General features: G+C 39.8%; 1 protein-coding gene across 1 annotated transcript in view; it reads left to right on the top strand.

Annotated features, from left to right (window-relative positions):
- STK39 (serine/threonine kinase 39) overlaps nt 1-8,762 on the top strand; it is a gene marked incomplete at its 3' end in the record, with an annotated part of 102,428 nt that extends 93,666 nt beyond the window's left edge. Inside the window, exons 16-17 of the mRNA XM_082001864.1 lie at nt 4,544-4,608; nt 8,688-8,762. Of these exons, the coding sequence (XP_081857990.1) occupies nt 4,544-4,608; nt 8,688-8,762 (140 nt within the window). The remainder of the gene's footprint in view (nt 1-4,543; nt 4,609-8,687) is intronic.
- Nucleotides 8,763-15,559: the final 6,797 nt, after the last annotated feature.

Below are 15,559 nucleotides of genomic sequence, written 5' to 3'. Positions count from 1 at the left end.
ACTTTAGAGTACTTCAAAGAAAAATGGCTTTGTCAATAGGAACTGTAGTATACTTAGAGATAAGGCGTAAAGTAGAATCCAGAGACATATATTTTACAACACTCTCCACTTTTCCAAATAATTTAAGTATCTCTAGAGAGAGCGATTCTTACCTCCCTAGAAACTCCTAATGTGAAACCCCTTTTCACTTGAGGGAGAACATTACTGTATCAAATTGACTTTGTTCACTGGCTTGCAATAGCAGAATTGTTGGGAGCGTGGGGGATGGAGAGGCAGTGAGAGTGGGATGGTGATTTTCCTCCTTAGTGTTTGCAGAGGTGGTTACCTTCATCTGCCTTCAGAAACTTTAAGCTCATTTTCCTTATTTAAGCGCAATTAAAACTTTGTACGTGAACTGTACTAGGAGGGTTAGTAAGTCTCAACCTAGTAAATAATTTTCCTTGATGAAGAGAGCTTAAATTTAGTAGCTGGGGGAGACGTTCATCAGTAAAGCCTAATAGCAGTTCCACTTCAAAGTAGTTGTTGTTCTTTCTTGCCTGATGCAATCAGTAATTCTGAATAGGGCTGAACAGTAGCGGCAACTGCTTGTATGTGAGAACATTATTTACTGTTGTGAGCGTGCGTGCGGCGTGAATTTCTTGGTATATTTCAGGAGACCTTACATACTTAGTGGTCCAGACTGTGTAGATTTAGCTATAGTCACACATTTTTAGAAGCATATTCTTAAGAGTGGTAAGTCAGTTATATTTAATGCAACTGTTGTCTTAAATTGCATTTAAAGTAGGATGAGTATTCCATTCTAGAATACGTTGTTCTACTTGTAATTTCGAGAATGTCTTTACTGTAGTTAAGATGGGATCTCCAAATTTGCTGGAGAAATAATTGGAAGGCACTGCAGGCTGGCTTTCAGGAAGGACTTTCAACTGCTTGGATGGCTTCTGCCTGTGCTGCAGGCTCTATTTCTAACGGAAGTTAACTAAACTAGAGATGCCATGGGCACCTGCAGTTCGTGGGTTACAACTGTTTTTCCTATCTGACTATATCAGGCCCCAAAAGATTCCAGTAGCCAGTCGAGCCCAGATCTTCAGGGTGTTTAGGTGCAGAAAGACATGCCCAGTACCATCCACTTACTGAGGTCTTAGAATGTTTGGCTTGCACTAAGGTGAAAAGGATAAGAATTGTCTCATCCCTTAAAAAAAAAAAAAAAAAAAACCCCACCCTATTTTAAGTAGTTTCCTGAAATGCAGACTTAGGTATCCAAATTCAGACAGTTGCCTCTAATTTTTGGACTTGCAGTCTAAATAAGGACAAGACCTAACAAAACAAAAGCAAGGATCTAGAAAAATTAAAAAGATACCAGCAAGACTGTATGGTCTTGCTAGGTAATTACATGTACGGTTTTGATTCTTAGTTGATGTTAATTACTTATGCTTTCAGATATTGCAGAAAGACCAGGTCTTTGGGGGGATTCACATTCACGGTGTGGTAGCTTCACTGAATGGGATTAATGACATTATTTCGGCAAAATCATTTTTACTGCCATTCTGTAAGGACCAGAAAATGTAAAACACAAAGTACCAAAAGTCACAGGTGAAATGCTAATTTTACTTGGAAAATGCTGAATATGTATAACTGAAATTGAAAAGATGTCTCTGTAGGAAACTGCAGGTGTGACTATTTTTTATGTAAACTTGTATTCTATTATGAACTCTTTGCAGGTCTGCTTTCTCATTTTCAAGCGTAGCCTGAAAACATCTTAAATCCCTTAAATTCTCCTAATCTTCTCTTTGATTAAATGTGTCACACTCTAGTTATGGCCCATCAGAGAAGCAAAAATAAAGCGTATTTAATATTCTTGCTTCAAATGTTTTTCTAGCATTTTATATGTAAAGGTTTTTGGCTTGTGTTTATATTAAAAGTAAAGAAAAGTGAACAAATAAAACTGTGTCCCTGGAGCCCTTTTAATGAGCACTGTTCTTTGAAAAGCAGTTTTCTTGAAGAATGACATCCATCTAAAACATCACTCCTTTCTGTTATGGTGTTAAATTAAAAAAAAAAAAGTAATTAGAAATAACTGTTTACAAATACTGCTGGTTTATATTTTGCTATTTTTGCTTTGAAAATTTTAATTTCTTCTCTGGTAAAGAATCAGCAGGAAGGTTAGTTTTTTTTAAGATTTTTATACTACTTGTGAAGTCCTCAGTGTTGCTTTCCACTGTATGATAATTCATTAAAACACTTGCTGATAATGGGCTGCTGTTTGCAAACGTGGGAATAGTAACTTTGCCAGTAACTTTGCCTAAAGGCAGCTGGAAGTTTGTGCATTCAGGCAAAATAGCCAAGCAGCATATTGACCTGCCTTAGTTGTTCCACAGCTGCTCAACATTAAAGGAAAGGCTGTCCATCCTGAAGACAAGCATGCATTTGAAGCTCATCTTTTCGTAACATTTTATAAGCGGTGAAGTTAGAAATCTTTGGATTTAGAACCCAGCTCCTATCTGGTTTTGTAGCACTGTCTCCATTTTGGTGAAGCCAGCTAACACTAGCTGGAGAATTTGTTTTTTCTTTTTCCAAGACATGTTTTACTGGGATTTGGATAAGCCAGAGCTGCACCTGAGTGCATGATCCTATTTTACAGATTTTTAAGACATAAAAGATTGAAGCTATTCTACCCTGGCTTCAGGAGCTATGAGGCTGAACACTCCTTTTTGCCTACGTATGAGGTTCTAAGTATTAATTGTAACAAAAAGCATTATCTGTACTTGCATGTATTTTATCAGGTAGGAGGTATTGCAATAAAATGGACTTATTGATTGTGGAAGCGAATTGTGCGACTAAAATAAAAATTGTTTGTAATGACTAGAATAAAGAAGATTGTGAATAATGAAGCTTTAAAAACAGAAAGACTTTTTGTTGTAGTGCCTGCAGTTGAGTTCATTTAACTGTGAAGGTTAATTTTTTTTCTTTCCAAAAAGTATTCTCTACAAAATGTACCTTGTTCTTGCTTTTAAGTCTTGTTTTTAGTTTCAAACACCTTTTCATCCCTGGTCAAATTTGTTGCAAGTGTATAAACAATCCTTGGTGCCATTTCAGTGGTATAAAGAAAATAAGACACAGACCTCCCCCCAATTAAAGTGCATTTAACAGTGGTAGATTGGCCTACTTGTTTACTTCTCTAAATTCCCTCGCCAAATACTGTTCTTCCCTTTGTGAGGCCAATTTCTGTTACTACACAGTGAATCGTATTTGATCAGATACAGTAGGAATGAAAATTTTATCTTCGTGATGTTAGAAGATGGAGGAAGTAGGAGCCTGACTTTGTAGCAGTGGGACATTCATCATGCAAATGTTTGCTGTGCATCTTCCACCTTATGAAGTCTGTGGAAAGTATTATTTATGGAGAACATCTGGTTTCTTGCTTCTCTGCTTTATGGTACTTACCTACTCAGCGTACTAAGAAATGTCTGCTACTTAATACTTGTTTGTTTTCCTTTTCAAAATCTTGCCTAAACAGCTCTGCCAAGCGTGGAGTCTTTATCTCATGCTGATGTCCTGTTGCGCTCATAAGTCAGTATTGAACAAAGGCTCTCCAGGATTTGGTCTGAGTTAGCTCAGGATCTATGACTGTGCAGAGCTGGGGAGCAAGTTTATTAATGTACAAAGCTGAAAGCAGACAATTTTTTGGTCAAGATTAATGGTAGCAATAATGTAAAACATAGACCAATTAAAAGTGAGACTTAGATGTTTGATAGGAAAAGGTTTTATTATTTTCCTGCCTTCTCCTCTGTTTTCCAGGAGTAAATTATTCCCTTCCTACTACTTCTGGTACGGCATACAGCTTCCTTCTCTGGACACTTGGGCTTAGTTAAGATTTAGTTAAGCTGTTTATTGCTGTTAAATGTCGGTCATGCTTACCGAGAGAGTAGTTTGAAGATCAGCTCCTTTTGTATGACTTTTATTTTTGCTCATTTTCCTTTTGGTAGTGAGTTGTAACAGTCTACCAAGACTGTGGGTACTCATGCCGGCCCAAAAAAGGGATGGAAGCACACACATAAAGCCAGGAGAAACAGAAGTTAGGGGGGATAGTGAGCTCAGCCCTCTCCTAAAAACTTGTGCTGATGGTGGCCCTGGCTGTGGTGGAAACATGATGGAAATCATGACGGCCATCAGATTATCCTTGCCTGTGTGATTCTCCCATTTTCCCTGTACTTGCATTTGTGTGATTGTTAATTGTTTGTGGAATAGACTAAGCTGAAAATTAGTAGGGGTTTTTTCTGTCACCTGGTTTTCAGGCAGATTTTTTGCCTGAGTCAGTTAACGTAGTCAGAAAGTATCGGTGACTGCAAAAGAAAGGATGCAGCATTTACAGCAGCCTGACTGCCCTCTGACTTTCAAACAACAGCTAGAGAGTGATTAAATGATCCACGTGGTAATTCAGAGACATGTATGTGTGTAGAATGAAGTAGAAGATTCAGCACGAGGCTTGATGTCATGTTGAATGCAATTTTCTGTAAATTATTTTTTTTCATACTTTATTTTACAGTTGCTGCTAACTTACAGAAGATAGTAGATGATCCAAAGGCCTTGAAAACATTGACTTTTAAGTTGGTAAGTAAAAGCATGAAGGGAAGAAACTAATTATCACAGTATTCACACAGAGTCTGGATTTTATCTCATTTACAGCTATTTTGCTGAATAAATGTGTTGACAGAGAAGATGATTGAAATTGCCATCAGTGACAAAAGAAACCTAAACCCTATTTTGACAGGACATTTAGGGATATGTACGCTCACACAGCTCTGTAACTGTGCAGGGGGAAGGCGGTTCATTCACATGAGTTCTGAGGAAGTCTGAGGTTTAGGTGAGAAACTGCAGGGAGAAAACCCCTGGGAAGAATTGCAGAAACAAGTAAAGCAGAGCAAACTGTAGCTGTTAGGTTAACTCTCCTCCACCCTCACTGCCTCAGCTCTGCCCTGGCTGAAGTGTCCTTTGCTAACGGATGTTTTTTTTCCAATCCCATTTTTTCCAACGCCTGCCACCATTCTTCTTGCATGCAGGTCGCCCTCTCCACTGCTTGCTTCTCCTTAGTTCCTCCCTTCAGCCTTCTTTCAATTGACCATCCACACTTGCAAGTTGATCTTGCTCCCACTGTATTTCATTACTGTTTCTCCCTCATCACCTCTTTCTGTCTTCTGTATACATCAGTTGTAGTTTTGTGCCTGGGACTGTTTTCTGTGCTGCATTTTGTGCCCTGGACCATGGGTCCTAATTTTGCTCAATTCTGATGCTATCATGATAGAACTCATTTAATATTAATAACTTTACATTGCAAAAACTTAATTCAGAATTGATGTGCTGTATTTGTTTTTATTTCTTGCTAAAATTAAGTTGAAAAACTTACATACCTAAAGCTATTGAATGATTAGCTATGTAAATACCAAACTCTTACCAATTAGTTTTCAGCACCCCTTGCTGAGAGTGACTCAGCCGTGTATGAAAGACTAGACTTGAATGTCTGTTAGATAAGTAGGTCTCCAGAATCACAGCTTTGTTTATAAAAGCAGCTGCTTCAGATGGGCTGTAGAGAGCCATTTTTAGAGAGTAAGTGACCTAGTTGATAAGAATGCATTAATTCAGGATTGTTCTTCCCATGCCATTTCTTAAACACAGATTTGAGTAAACTGACCAAATCATTTGGACTCATTTTTCCTCTACAGTCCAGTAGAGTCACCAGAATCTACACATTTATTTTGGGAAGGGGTTGGGGTAGGGGAGTAAGGATACGTAACTCAAATTGTTTTGTTCCTGTAGCCCTTACTATCTATATATAGCTTAAAGGCTGATGCTTCTCTTTTTGCAGCTGATCTGTGTTCTTGCTGTCTAAATGTCTGACTTAGCTTTATTGTATAGTCAACAGCATCTGACCGAGAGCATTTAGACATATAGATACTCCAGAGGCTCTGTAGAAGTCTGGATTTCTAGTTCACACACTTAAAATAGAGGCTTGAAATAGCAAAATGTAGTATCCAGTTAATGTTTATATAAGTTGAAAACAAATCTACTTGAAAATTTAGGTTGGGGTATTTCCGTGATTCAGTTGGGTTTGTTGCTGGGGTGCAGTTAGTTATAGTGATATTTCAGATTCCAGTGAGTGAATGCTGTTATAATCCTACTGCTTACCATAATTGGAATTAATAGACAATCCAAAATCAATGTCTTTTGTCCCTTCTCACGGTAAGTTCCATTGGCTAGGTAACAATTCCTGATGTCATTTTTAACCTAAGTTTCTTCCTGATATTTTTAACCTAGGTTTCCTGCATTAGTTCCCTATTTCCCGGGAAGAGAACATAACCACAAGAAGTATCCTAATTTATTCTTATCCTTGGATTGCTTTAATATATTTTCTGTTGCTGCCTGTTTCTATATGGTGTAGTGGAGTAGCTAAATGAATTGTTGCCTAAGAGAACTCTGTCATTTGTTTGTATGCCCTACTGAGTCTTTGTTACCTCTTAGCAAGGTCACACTGAATTTGAGAGCACTTGATTAACTTGATTAAAACACATTTTGTGGGTAAATATTTCATGGGGATTCGAAGTCTGAATTTAGCTAATCCTAAAGTGCTCTTCAGTCTAGGATTAGTTACTACTATTTGTGGACGAGGAATCTACTTATCTCATTGCTTGCAGATTGCTTTTGCTGGTATTTTGCTGGCATATAATATTTCTATTCAAACAGCAAGCATTTTCATCTTTGGGGAAAAAGGAACAACTTCTATCTTAACTGTTTTTGTCTTTAATTATTGCCAAAATGGTTAAGAAAGTTACTAAAGTGAGGTGTCTGGATGAATCTGTCTTTAAGGTCTGTTCTCCCTCTTGCATATTTTTTCAACAGTGCATCTTTGATCTTACAATGATGTCATTCTACAGAACATATATAGTATTAAACCTCCCTTAGTTGTCTTGGCTAACGCAGAATGATGATTTCCCTGCAGGATCCAGCTGTCCACGCTTTGGGAAAGAGGCTGCTTTAATACACAAGTATTCTTGGCAACGCTCAAGGAAACACAAAATTATTGTGCAGCATAATTTGCATTTTATGTAAGGATTTTTCTTACAAAAAAGGGAGGAAAAAACCATTAATGAAAGAATACATTCAGTCACTAAACAGGGAATTAAACATACTAAGAGCTTTTCTTGTATGTTGCAGTTTGTGTATAGTAGTTGTATTTATGTTAAGCACAAAATGTAAGCTAATGGGTTCCAGGTGCATTAAATATTAGACAATATTGATAAGGAAGGCATTCTAAAATCTCTATGTATCTAGATATGTTACTTAGCGTGGCTTTGAGGAGATTGATACCTAGCTAAACTGTAGAATGATGTTAAGAATACTAGCTCTTTTTATCATTATATTTTAAGTGCAAAATTCAAACTCCATTTATTTTGTAAATTCCCAATCCAAAAAACATTGAAATATCTTAATAGTAACCAATGGTGATCATCTCAGACTTTTAACTTGCTGCTTCAGTGGAATAAGACCTATGAAATACTCTCTGAAGACAGAACTTCTGTTCTCTGTGTCTGATCAAAGTAAATTTGAAGGAGTAGCCTGATGTAATGCTTCCACAAGTATTGACTGAGTTTATTTTTGGTCATGAAAACTCAGTGGATAATGCCACTAGGCGCACCTCACGTGCGCAATCTGAAAGCTCTTTTCCTTATAGTACATATACACAAACCAGTTCTACTAAAGTTCAGCTGCTGCTAATGCATAAAGGGATCAAGGGCATTTTTACAGGGTGAACCAATTGTTCTGACTTTTTTTGGAGGATATGCCAAAAAAGTCTGAAGGTATCTGTCAGACGTAATTTACCATTACAGACTTTTCATCCAATTGTTTTCTATTTTATCTACCACGCAGGTGAAGAGTGCATAAAAAAACTTCATTAAAAATGTAGTCACTTCTGTCGTACAGAAGCAAATTTTGTATTTAAAAATCAAAATATCAAAAAATTTTGCCTACAGCATGTGTAATTTTTCTAAAGCAGACTAAAGTAACAGTTCAGTCCTGAGCAAGGTGGTTTTATATTCTTACAGTTATTTGTGAAAAATGAATTGATTACTTGTGCCAATTTGTACTGTGACAGGCTTTACTGAAGAATCTCAACTATATAATTTCAGGTACTGCATTGTACTGTCAGAAAGGACCTGTCCTTTTGCAAGTACTATTACTCTCCGTAGATTGCTTCAATCTCTTGTTTAAAAATTCAGTGGATTGGTATTCCAAACAGACTTGATAGCTGGACTCATGAGACATTTGGTGTCCACGACACAATGGTAAAAGGTGAATTCTGTATGTGTAGGTTATTGGTGCTTCACAAGTGAAAACACCATGCTCGCATGAAAAAGCAAATTTGGCTCCAGTCTGGAAAGGTTGGGTTAAAGAATTTGGGTCTGTAACTGTTAATTTCCCAGTATTTTTTTCATAATTTTTAATATTGATTAAAAGAGTTTGCTAAAATTAAGGCTGCAGTTGGCTGACCCTGGCAGAGGATACACCGAGCAGTCTGAAAGCTTTCCCTCAAGTAAGCTGTTTGCTGACTATGCAATACGGGGAAAATTTATAACCTGGCTGCCAAACCCTCCTTTGTAGTGTGATATACTGAACGTTTCTGTTTGTACTTGCAGGCCTCCGGCTGCGACGGCACCGAGATCCCCGATGAAGTGAAACTGATTGGGTTTGCTCAGTTAAGTGTCAGCTGATGTCTGTCCCCTGACCCCCAGCCGAATTGTGAGATTGCAAAGCGGCCAGCTTAGATGCAAAGGAAAATTAATGCACCACACACTGAGTTCTGCTTCATTCTCTAGCAATTCACAAAGTCAGAACAAGCAAAGCCCACAGCTACACCGCTGCTGCTAACATTCAAAATGCTACTCAATGTCTCTTAGCAGTTGATTTGGATTCCCCCTAAGTGAAAAGCCTGTGGAAGTGCACTCAGGTGGCTGTATTTATTGGTTACAAAAGGAATTTTCTATCAAGCTTACTTCTTTCATAAACTTTGAGTGATACTATTTTACCTGTACTTGTGGTTTATAATACTGCCTTTGTTCTGTTATATTTAGAAATTAACATACATATAAAAATTAAGAATTATTAGCCAAACTTGAATTCTAGTTTTAAAGCTGACTGTGAATTTTATTTTCATATATTTATGCATTACACATCCTAGTAATAAGAAAATGATTTGACTTGATTATGTGCTATTTGCAGTTAATCTCCCATTATTTAAAAAACTTTCAGGTATATCTTTGAAGTATTTGGTAACTTCTGGGTTTTTTTTGAAATTAATTAATTAGGTATTAGCAAGTTTTTGTTGGTTGTGTGTCTAAAAACAAGTCCACAAACTGATTGTCAAGGGAGTGGGAGGTGCCTTGCAGACATTAATGTTTTAAGAATGTGCCTGAGGCTGCTTAAACAAATAATCTCCATACTCTAGAAGTACCATACATATGGTACGATATATATAAATCTATACGGTTATCTCAGCAAGGAGGGGATATACAGTAGCAGAGGTGTTAGAGTATTTTAACTATGCTTTATTGGGCAGTCTGTGAGCTAGAACTACTTTGAACTGTTGTCTTTAAGGTAGACTGCTTACTGTGTCCATCTCTGAGCTGACTTATCCTTAATGATAGAAACCGGTTTCATACAGGTGATAAAAACTTGAAGAACGGGAACTGAAGCTTTTCTTGAAGTTCTGCAAAATACCAAGGTGGAGTGAAAATAATAGGGCTTTGTGCAATGATCAAGTAAAACTCGTACAAAGAAAACACTTCTGATCCAAGTAGTCTTATGCTTAACCTGTGACATAGATGTTATGGAGCTAGTGAACCTTAGAAAGACTTTCAGATTTGGCGACCTGTTTCTCGGAGGTTACAATTTAAACTACTTCCTAGCTAATCCTAGATAAGCGGCAGCTCTTTAATGTACTGAAAATGGCAAATATATATTAATAAGAGAAGTTATTTATAATGCCTTGTCATAATCGTTGAGGTGTTCTAGAGCCATTTGCGTACGACTCAATGTAATCCCATCCCATCCTACTGTTTACATGATGATTACTCCAAGATGACTGCAAAGGTTAAAAAAAATAAAAATAAAAGTGTATTGCACAAACAGATTTGTATTTTGGATTTCCATGCTCTGTGTGCATTTCAGTGGTGGTGGTGTAAATGCCTGCTGCCCTTATTTAGTTTACGAGCAGCACCCGCACAAGGGACCGGGTTCCTCACGCTGGGGCAGAGAAGGGGAGAAAACACTGCTTGCTCGCTCACAGCAGAGGGTTGCTCTGGACCGCTTGCTTTCCCGTGCTCTGCAGAAGCCATTTTTAAGACTCCCAAGCTGTGGTGCGTCAAGAAATCATTTGGTTATTTGGGGCAGGACCTGCATGCCTGTGGGATGCTGGTTTGTGTGGGGAAGAGGGTGCAAGGGGCCTGGGGCGGGGACGCCTGCAGCCCCCAGCCCAGGTGTGTGGCTGGTGGCCACAGCTGAGGCTCCTTGGGGCAGCTGAGGCCCTCCTCCGGGGATTGGTGCCCTCGGGCCATTAGTGTGGGGAGCCCCAGCCCTGAGGGAGGGGTTTGGTGGTGAGGTGGGGACTGGGTGCTATGTTATGGGGTGGAAGGCCCTGTGCTCTGGTGAGGTCTGGCCTGCAGTCAACGGAATGGAATGAGCAAAACTGGTAAGTGTGCCTTTCTGCAGCGACAAAAATGATGCGTCTTTCTTTAGCTTTGGGGTGGGCGTTATTCGTAATCTGCTTGGTACTTCCACACTGAGGGTGTCGTACCGTGGTGCCCTGTGATCGGCCGTTTATCTCTTGCCTTTGGTCGATGCTTCGCCTCGGTCAGCCTGTGTGCGCATTGCGGCCGGCTCCCCGGGACTCGTGGCTGTGCCTCCGGGCTTGTGGTGATCTGCAGCCAGGGAGCCTCTGCCTCGGCTGTGCGGGTGAGAGCAGAGGGCACTGCGGGGTGTCTGGTCTGGGGCGCAGACTGCAGTTTGGCAGCTAGTTACTCATTGGCAACCTTTGTGTTGGAGTAAGAGTAAATTAAAACGTACCTTAAATGTGCTTCTACTGCTGAAGTACTGCACCATATTGACTAATCCACCTGCAAAGCAGTTAACTGGTTAGCTTTCTTTTTTAGGCAAAGTGAACATTCAGGGAAGCTTGTTGTTTTCACAGATCTATAAAAGAAGTGGGAATATATAACTGGATGAAAATCGTGTTCCACTTGCTATACGCCTCCCTGAAGGCTGGAGAAAAGGTGTTGGGGTATGAGTATCAACTGTCAAAAGTGCTCATCTGCTGTATGGTTGGGGCTGCAGGAGGTATCTAAATAAAGAAGAACGTAATACTTTAACTGAAGCAGTCAGCAGTATTGTACCACGATAAAGCTGTAACAGTTGTTGCTCGCTTGCAGTCTGATGCGGAAACATGCCAATGCTTCACGGAGCGTCCTTGGTTCAGTGAGACAGCAAATTCAGGCAGCAGGGTTGTTTATCCCAGCTGTATTGTTTTTTTAATTTTTTCTACCGCTCCTAAGGTATTGCAAATAAATTTGATTAAAATGAGTTCAGAAGGACAACCACCTTGAAAGAAAAGGTAGTTAAAGCTTTAGTGTCTGTCAAAATGCAGTTCATAAATACTTTATTCTCACAGCTATGTACAGGTGAAAAAAGGCTAAAAATACACAGTAGGTTGCAGTAGGAAGTAGTGTGCAAGTGATCATAGAGTAGAAATAGACAGCAAATGTAATAGGAATTTTCTTCCCAAATGTTGTATTCACATCCTCTGTTGAGTAACAAGGGAAAGAGAAAACCAGCAACTATTCATTTATTCATGTTTACATGAAAAACATTTAGGAGAGGGGTGCAGTTCTTATATGTATAATGTGACTTGCCCCAAAGCAGTTGCAGTGTTCCTGTTAGAAAGGTGTTGATGGACAATACCTTGAGCCTGGCACTGGCTGGAGCACCTGGCTGCCTTTGAAGGAAGAGGTCTCTAATTAATGAGCTGAAGCTGGAACAGGTGAGCTACCATAGAGCTGTCTCAAGCCAGGAAAATAGGGCTTAATTAGATGGTTCTAAAAATATCATCATCTGTAGTGATGATGATGTGCCAGTGCTTGCAGCTGGGCACTTTGCAGGCTCTGTGGGCTGGTGAATGTCAGTGTCCATGGAGCCAGCCCTACCGGCGCGCTCCACTTTAACATGCTGAAAGTAGCTCTGTGCCATGGACTGAGATGGAAGTCAGTTGATGAGAATAACAAATTACAGAACTGTATTTCAAAGTGTTAGAAAGGATGAACGTAAACACAGAATCTAGCTCAGCACAAAACCAGGTCTGGAGAGTAACTGGTTTGTGCATGTGGGAGAGGAGAGACATTTCCAGCCTTTTATCTCCTGGGACTCCAGTGTGGGCTTTGGGCCAGGAAAGCTTCCTCCTGCTCTGGCAACGTATGCTTTTCATGCCAAGAGAACAGGGGCGCATGTGTCTTTCCTTTGACAAATGCTGACCTGGGATATTCCCACCGACACATACAGAGAGTTGCATTGAAACTGTAATGCAGCTAGCTAGTGGCGATTGTATTTCTAGAAAGCAAAAATATTTATGCTGTGTGCTACCACAATTTCCTCTACAGACCTCCCTGCCCCGGAGCACGCTTCTGCTTTGTGTGTGGAGGTGGAAGGGGGCGCAGGGAAATAAGCCAGGAAACATGATTAAATTTTCTCTCCCCGTGTTCTCTCCTGAGATAAAGATGAATGTGTGCCTTTTGAGCCAGCTTGGTCTATTTGAAAATCTCCAGTTTGGGGGCTTTCCGGAGTGGTCCTATAAAATTTGATTGTGGGGCATCCCTTCAGAATGTTTTTAAAGACTGTTGTTGCTCTGAGAGGGAATGCTGTGCAGCTTGTAAATGGTGTGCCTCCCCCTCATGCTTTTCTTAATCAGAGATTTGTTTTCCTTCTCACCACCTACCTCTGCATAATGATGTTGGGTGGTGAGATTGGCCTGTGCCTGAAATCAATTAGCTCTGATGATGAATCTGACACAGACCTAAAGCACTGCTAATTGTGTGCATTGAAAATGCTGATTTTTCTTTAGCAGGGAGCAGAGGATGTCCCCCTCCCTCCACACAGTGTTTTTTCAAAGCAGCAAAAAAATATGAGACCTTGTTGATGATGAATAGCAGTTGGTATATTTCTTTTCTCTGGGTCAATTGCAATATAACTTTATTCAGTGAATTGCTGTGGGTTTTTCCACTGTGTAAAGTGGGCAGCCTTTCCACCCTTGTGCAATGTACTTGTGCATGTGTATGCACCAAGAATGCTAATTATTTTAAAATGAGAAGTTGGAAAAGCAGCAGAAGCCTGCATCTTCGAGTTCCCTGTGTATGTGCTCTGCTGATGAGTTGAAGGAGCAGCTGGATTGACTCAAACCATGGAAACTCCAACAAAGTCTTGTTAACTTGTGTTTTGTTACACAGTGGTCCAGCTGATGAAATATCCAGCATGTTAGTTGAGCATTGTGACATTTTAGTTATTCATTTTCCCTCATTGACCAAGAATAACATTACAGTGCACATAAAAGTGTGGGTTTATAGCTGCTTGATGATTGCTAGACCGATACTTGTCAAGCTGCTTCCATAGTCATTGTAATCTGAGATGTTGAACCAAACTCAGTAGTTGTGAAGTTCTCTGCTTCTAATCATGTTCAGAATATGGGCAATGGCGGAATGATGAGCAATTACAGGGACTTGGAAGAGTGTATGGTAAAAAGGAAAAATATTTAATTTTCACTGCATAAACCAATAGGGAGGCAATCTTGTCCTTCTCAGGACATGAATATTTTGCCATCTAATTTTCAAAAATGAATTTGAAAGGCTGTGCTTGTTTATTGTCTCACTAGGGTGTAGAAAATCACTTGCAGGTGAATGGGTTTATGTAGAGGAGCGGCTATGAGAAATAGAATCGGAGTAGATGGAAAATAGATTCCTTTTTTTTTTCACCTGTAGGTACAAATTTTAAGAATTAATGAAAACTAGCTATCTTTCAAATGTACAACTTTTATTTTCTTCTGGAAAGAAACTAAATGGTGATTTGATTCTTTTTCATCCATGTAGGAATTCCGATTCATTAAGGAAAGGTGCTGCTCATGCATAGGAGTGCTGGAGTTCTTTAAATTTACTTTTTGAAAAAAAGGCTTTTCTAGTTTTGTTACATTTACTCTGCATCTGTAGACCCTCTAGATCTAGCTTTGTTTCCTTTGAGGACAATTGAGATATGACATCTCAAAATGTGAAGGAATTTAAGGTTATTTTGGTAACACAATTGTTGTCCTCACATAAAGGTAATGCCTGTGGCTGTCATCAACAGGCAATGAGAAACAATGAACCGGGAGAATCAGAGTGTGTCCAGTGGTTTCGAGGAGCTGGACTCTGTGCTACTCATGTGGTATAAAAACACATAAATAGGCGAAAAGATTGTATCTCCCAGTAGCAAAACTTCTGGAAGATGTACTGTGTCATGCTAAATTGGAAAGCCTCTTTAAGGGAGAGGCCTGTGTTTCTGCCTGCATCTGCTTTTGAAATCTTGGAATTGGTTTTATGAAGCATTCTGGTATTGTGGAAGAAAAAAAAAAAAGGGCAAAACGTCCCCAAAACCCCCGTGCAAACTCCCCCTTCACCCACTGAGGCTGACATACTTTGATGTTAGAGCCTGTACGTGTGCTGTTTCATAATGTGAAGGGCAAGGGAAGTTTTTGAAGACTCTTACCAGGGAAGTTCCTTACGTTTCTAACAGTTACTATTCCCTCCAATACATTAAAGAAGGCTGAGGGACCCAAGTATGCCATTATTACATTTACCTCAACCTGTTGGTGTTTGTATTAAGGTTGCTGAAAGTTTGGTTGTTTTGTTCTGGCAAATGAGTGTCTTTTGCCAATGCCCTGCATTGTGCCGGTACTCTACTATTGACCAAGAAAGAACAAAATGCTAAATTAAAGAACAAAGTATAAAATCAAGCGGTCAGCCAGCACGAGCTTGTTCAGAACCAGGGAGGTGTAGATGGCAATGTCCCTCTTCTCCCAAGCTTCCCCGCGATTTAATCGCTCCCGTTGGCCAGTGCTCCCTTCCAACCCTGTCTGGTGGGACGAGCTCGTCGCTGGTGCGGTGAACCGGGAGCCCTGCCCTTGGCCCTGAATGTGCCCAAGTAAGAAGTTAGCAGTGCTCTGTTCTGATGCAAAAAGTACCTTCTTAAAGGTAAACTTTCTATGCCTGACTTTGTGCTTAGGCCAAGGAATAGATTTGATGGTTTTCTAGGTTGCTTTGGTTGCAGAGTTTTCAGCATAAGCTGGAAGCTGTATCTTTCTGACGGTGCAAGATGTGCAATTCCTAGGTGTTTTCTTTAGCTCTGTGGAAGGGTTTTTGTGGGTGATGGTTTTTGTGAAGTAAGTGCTCATATTGAGGAAAAGCGCAACAGATACGTGATTGGTGGTGTTAAACCTGGA

The sequence above is a fragment of the Phaethon aethereus genome (assembly GCF_964289735.1).
Source record: "Phaethon aethereus genome assembly, chromosome: 6".
NCBI lineage: Eukaryota > Metazoa > Chordata > Aves > Phaethontiformes > Phaethontidae > Phaethon > Phaethon aethereus.
The sequence above is the reverse complement of the archived record's forward strand: the minus strand, read 5'-3'. Positions and strand labels throughout refer to the sequence as shown.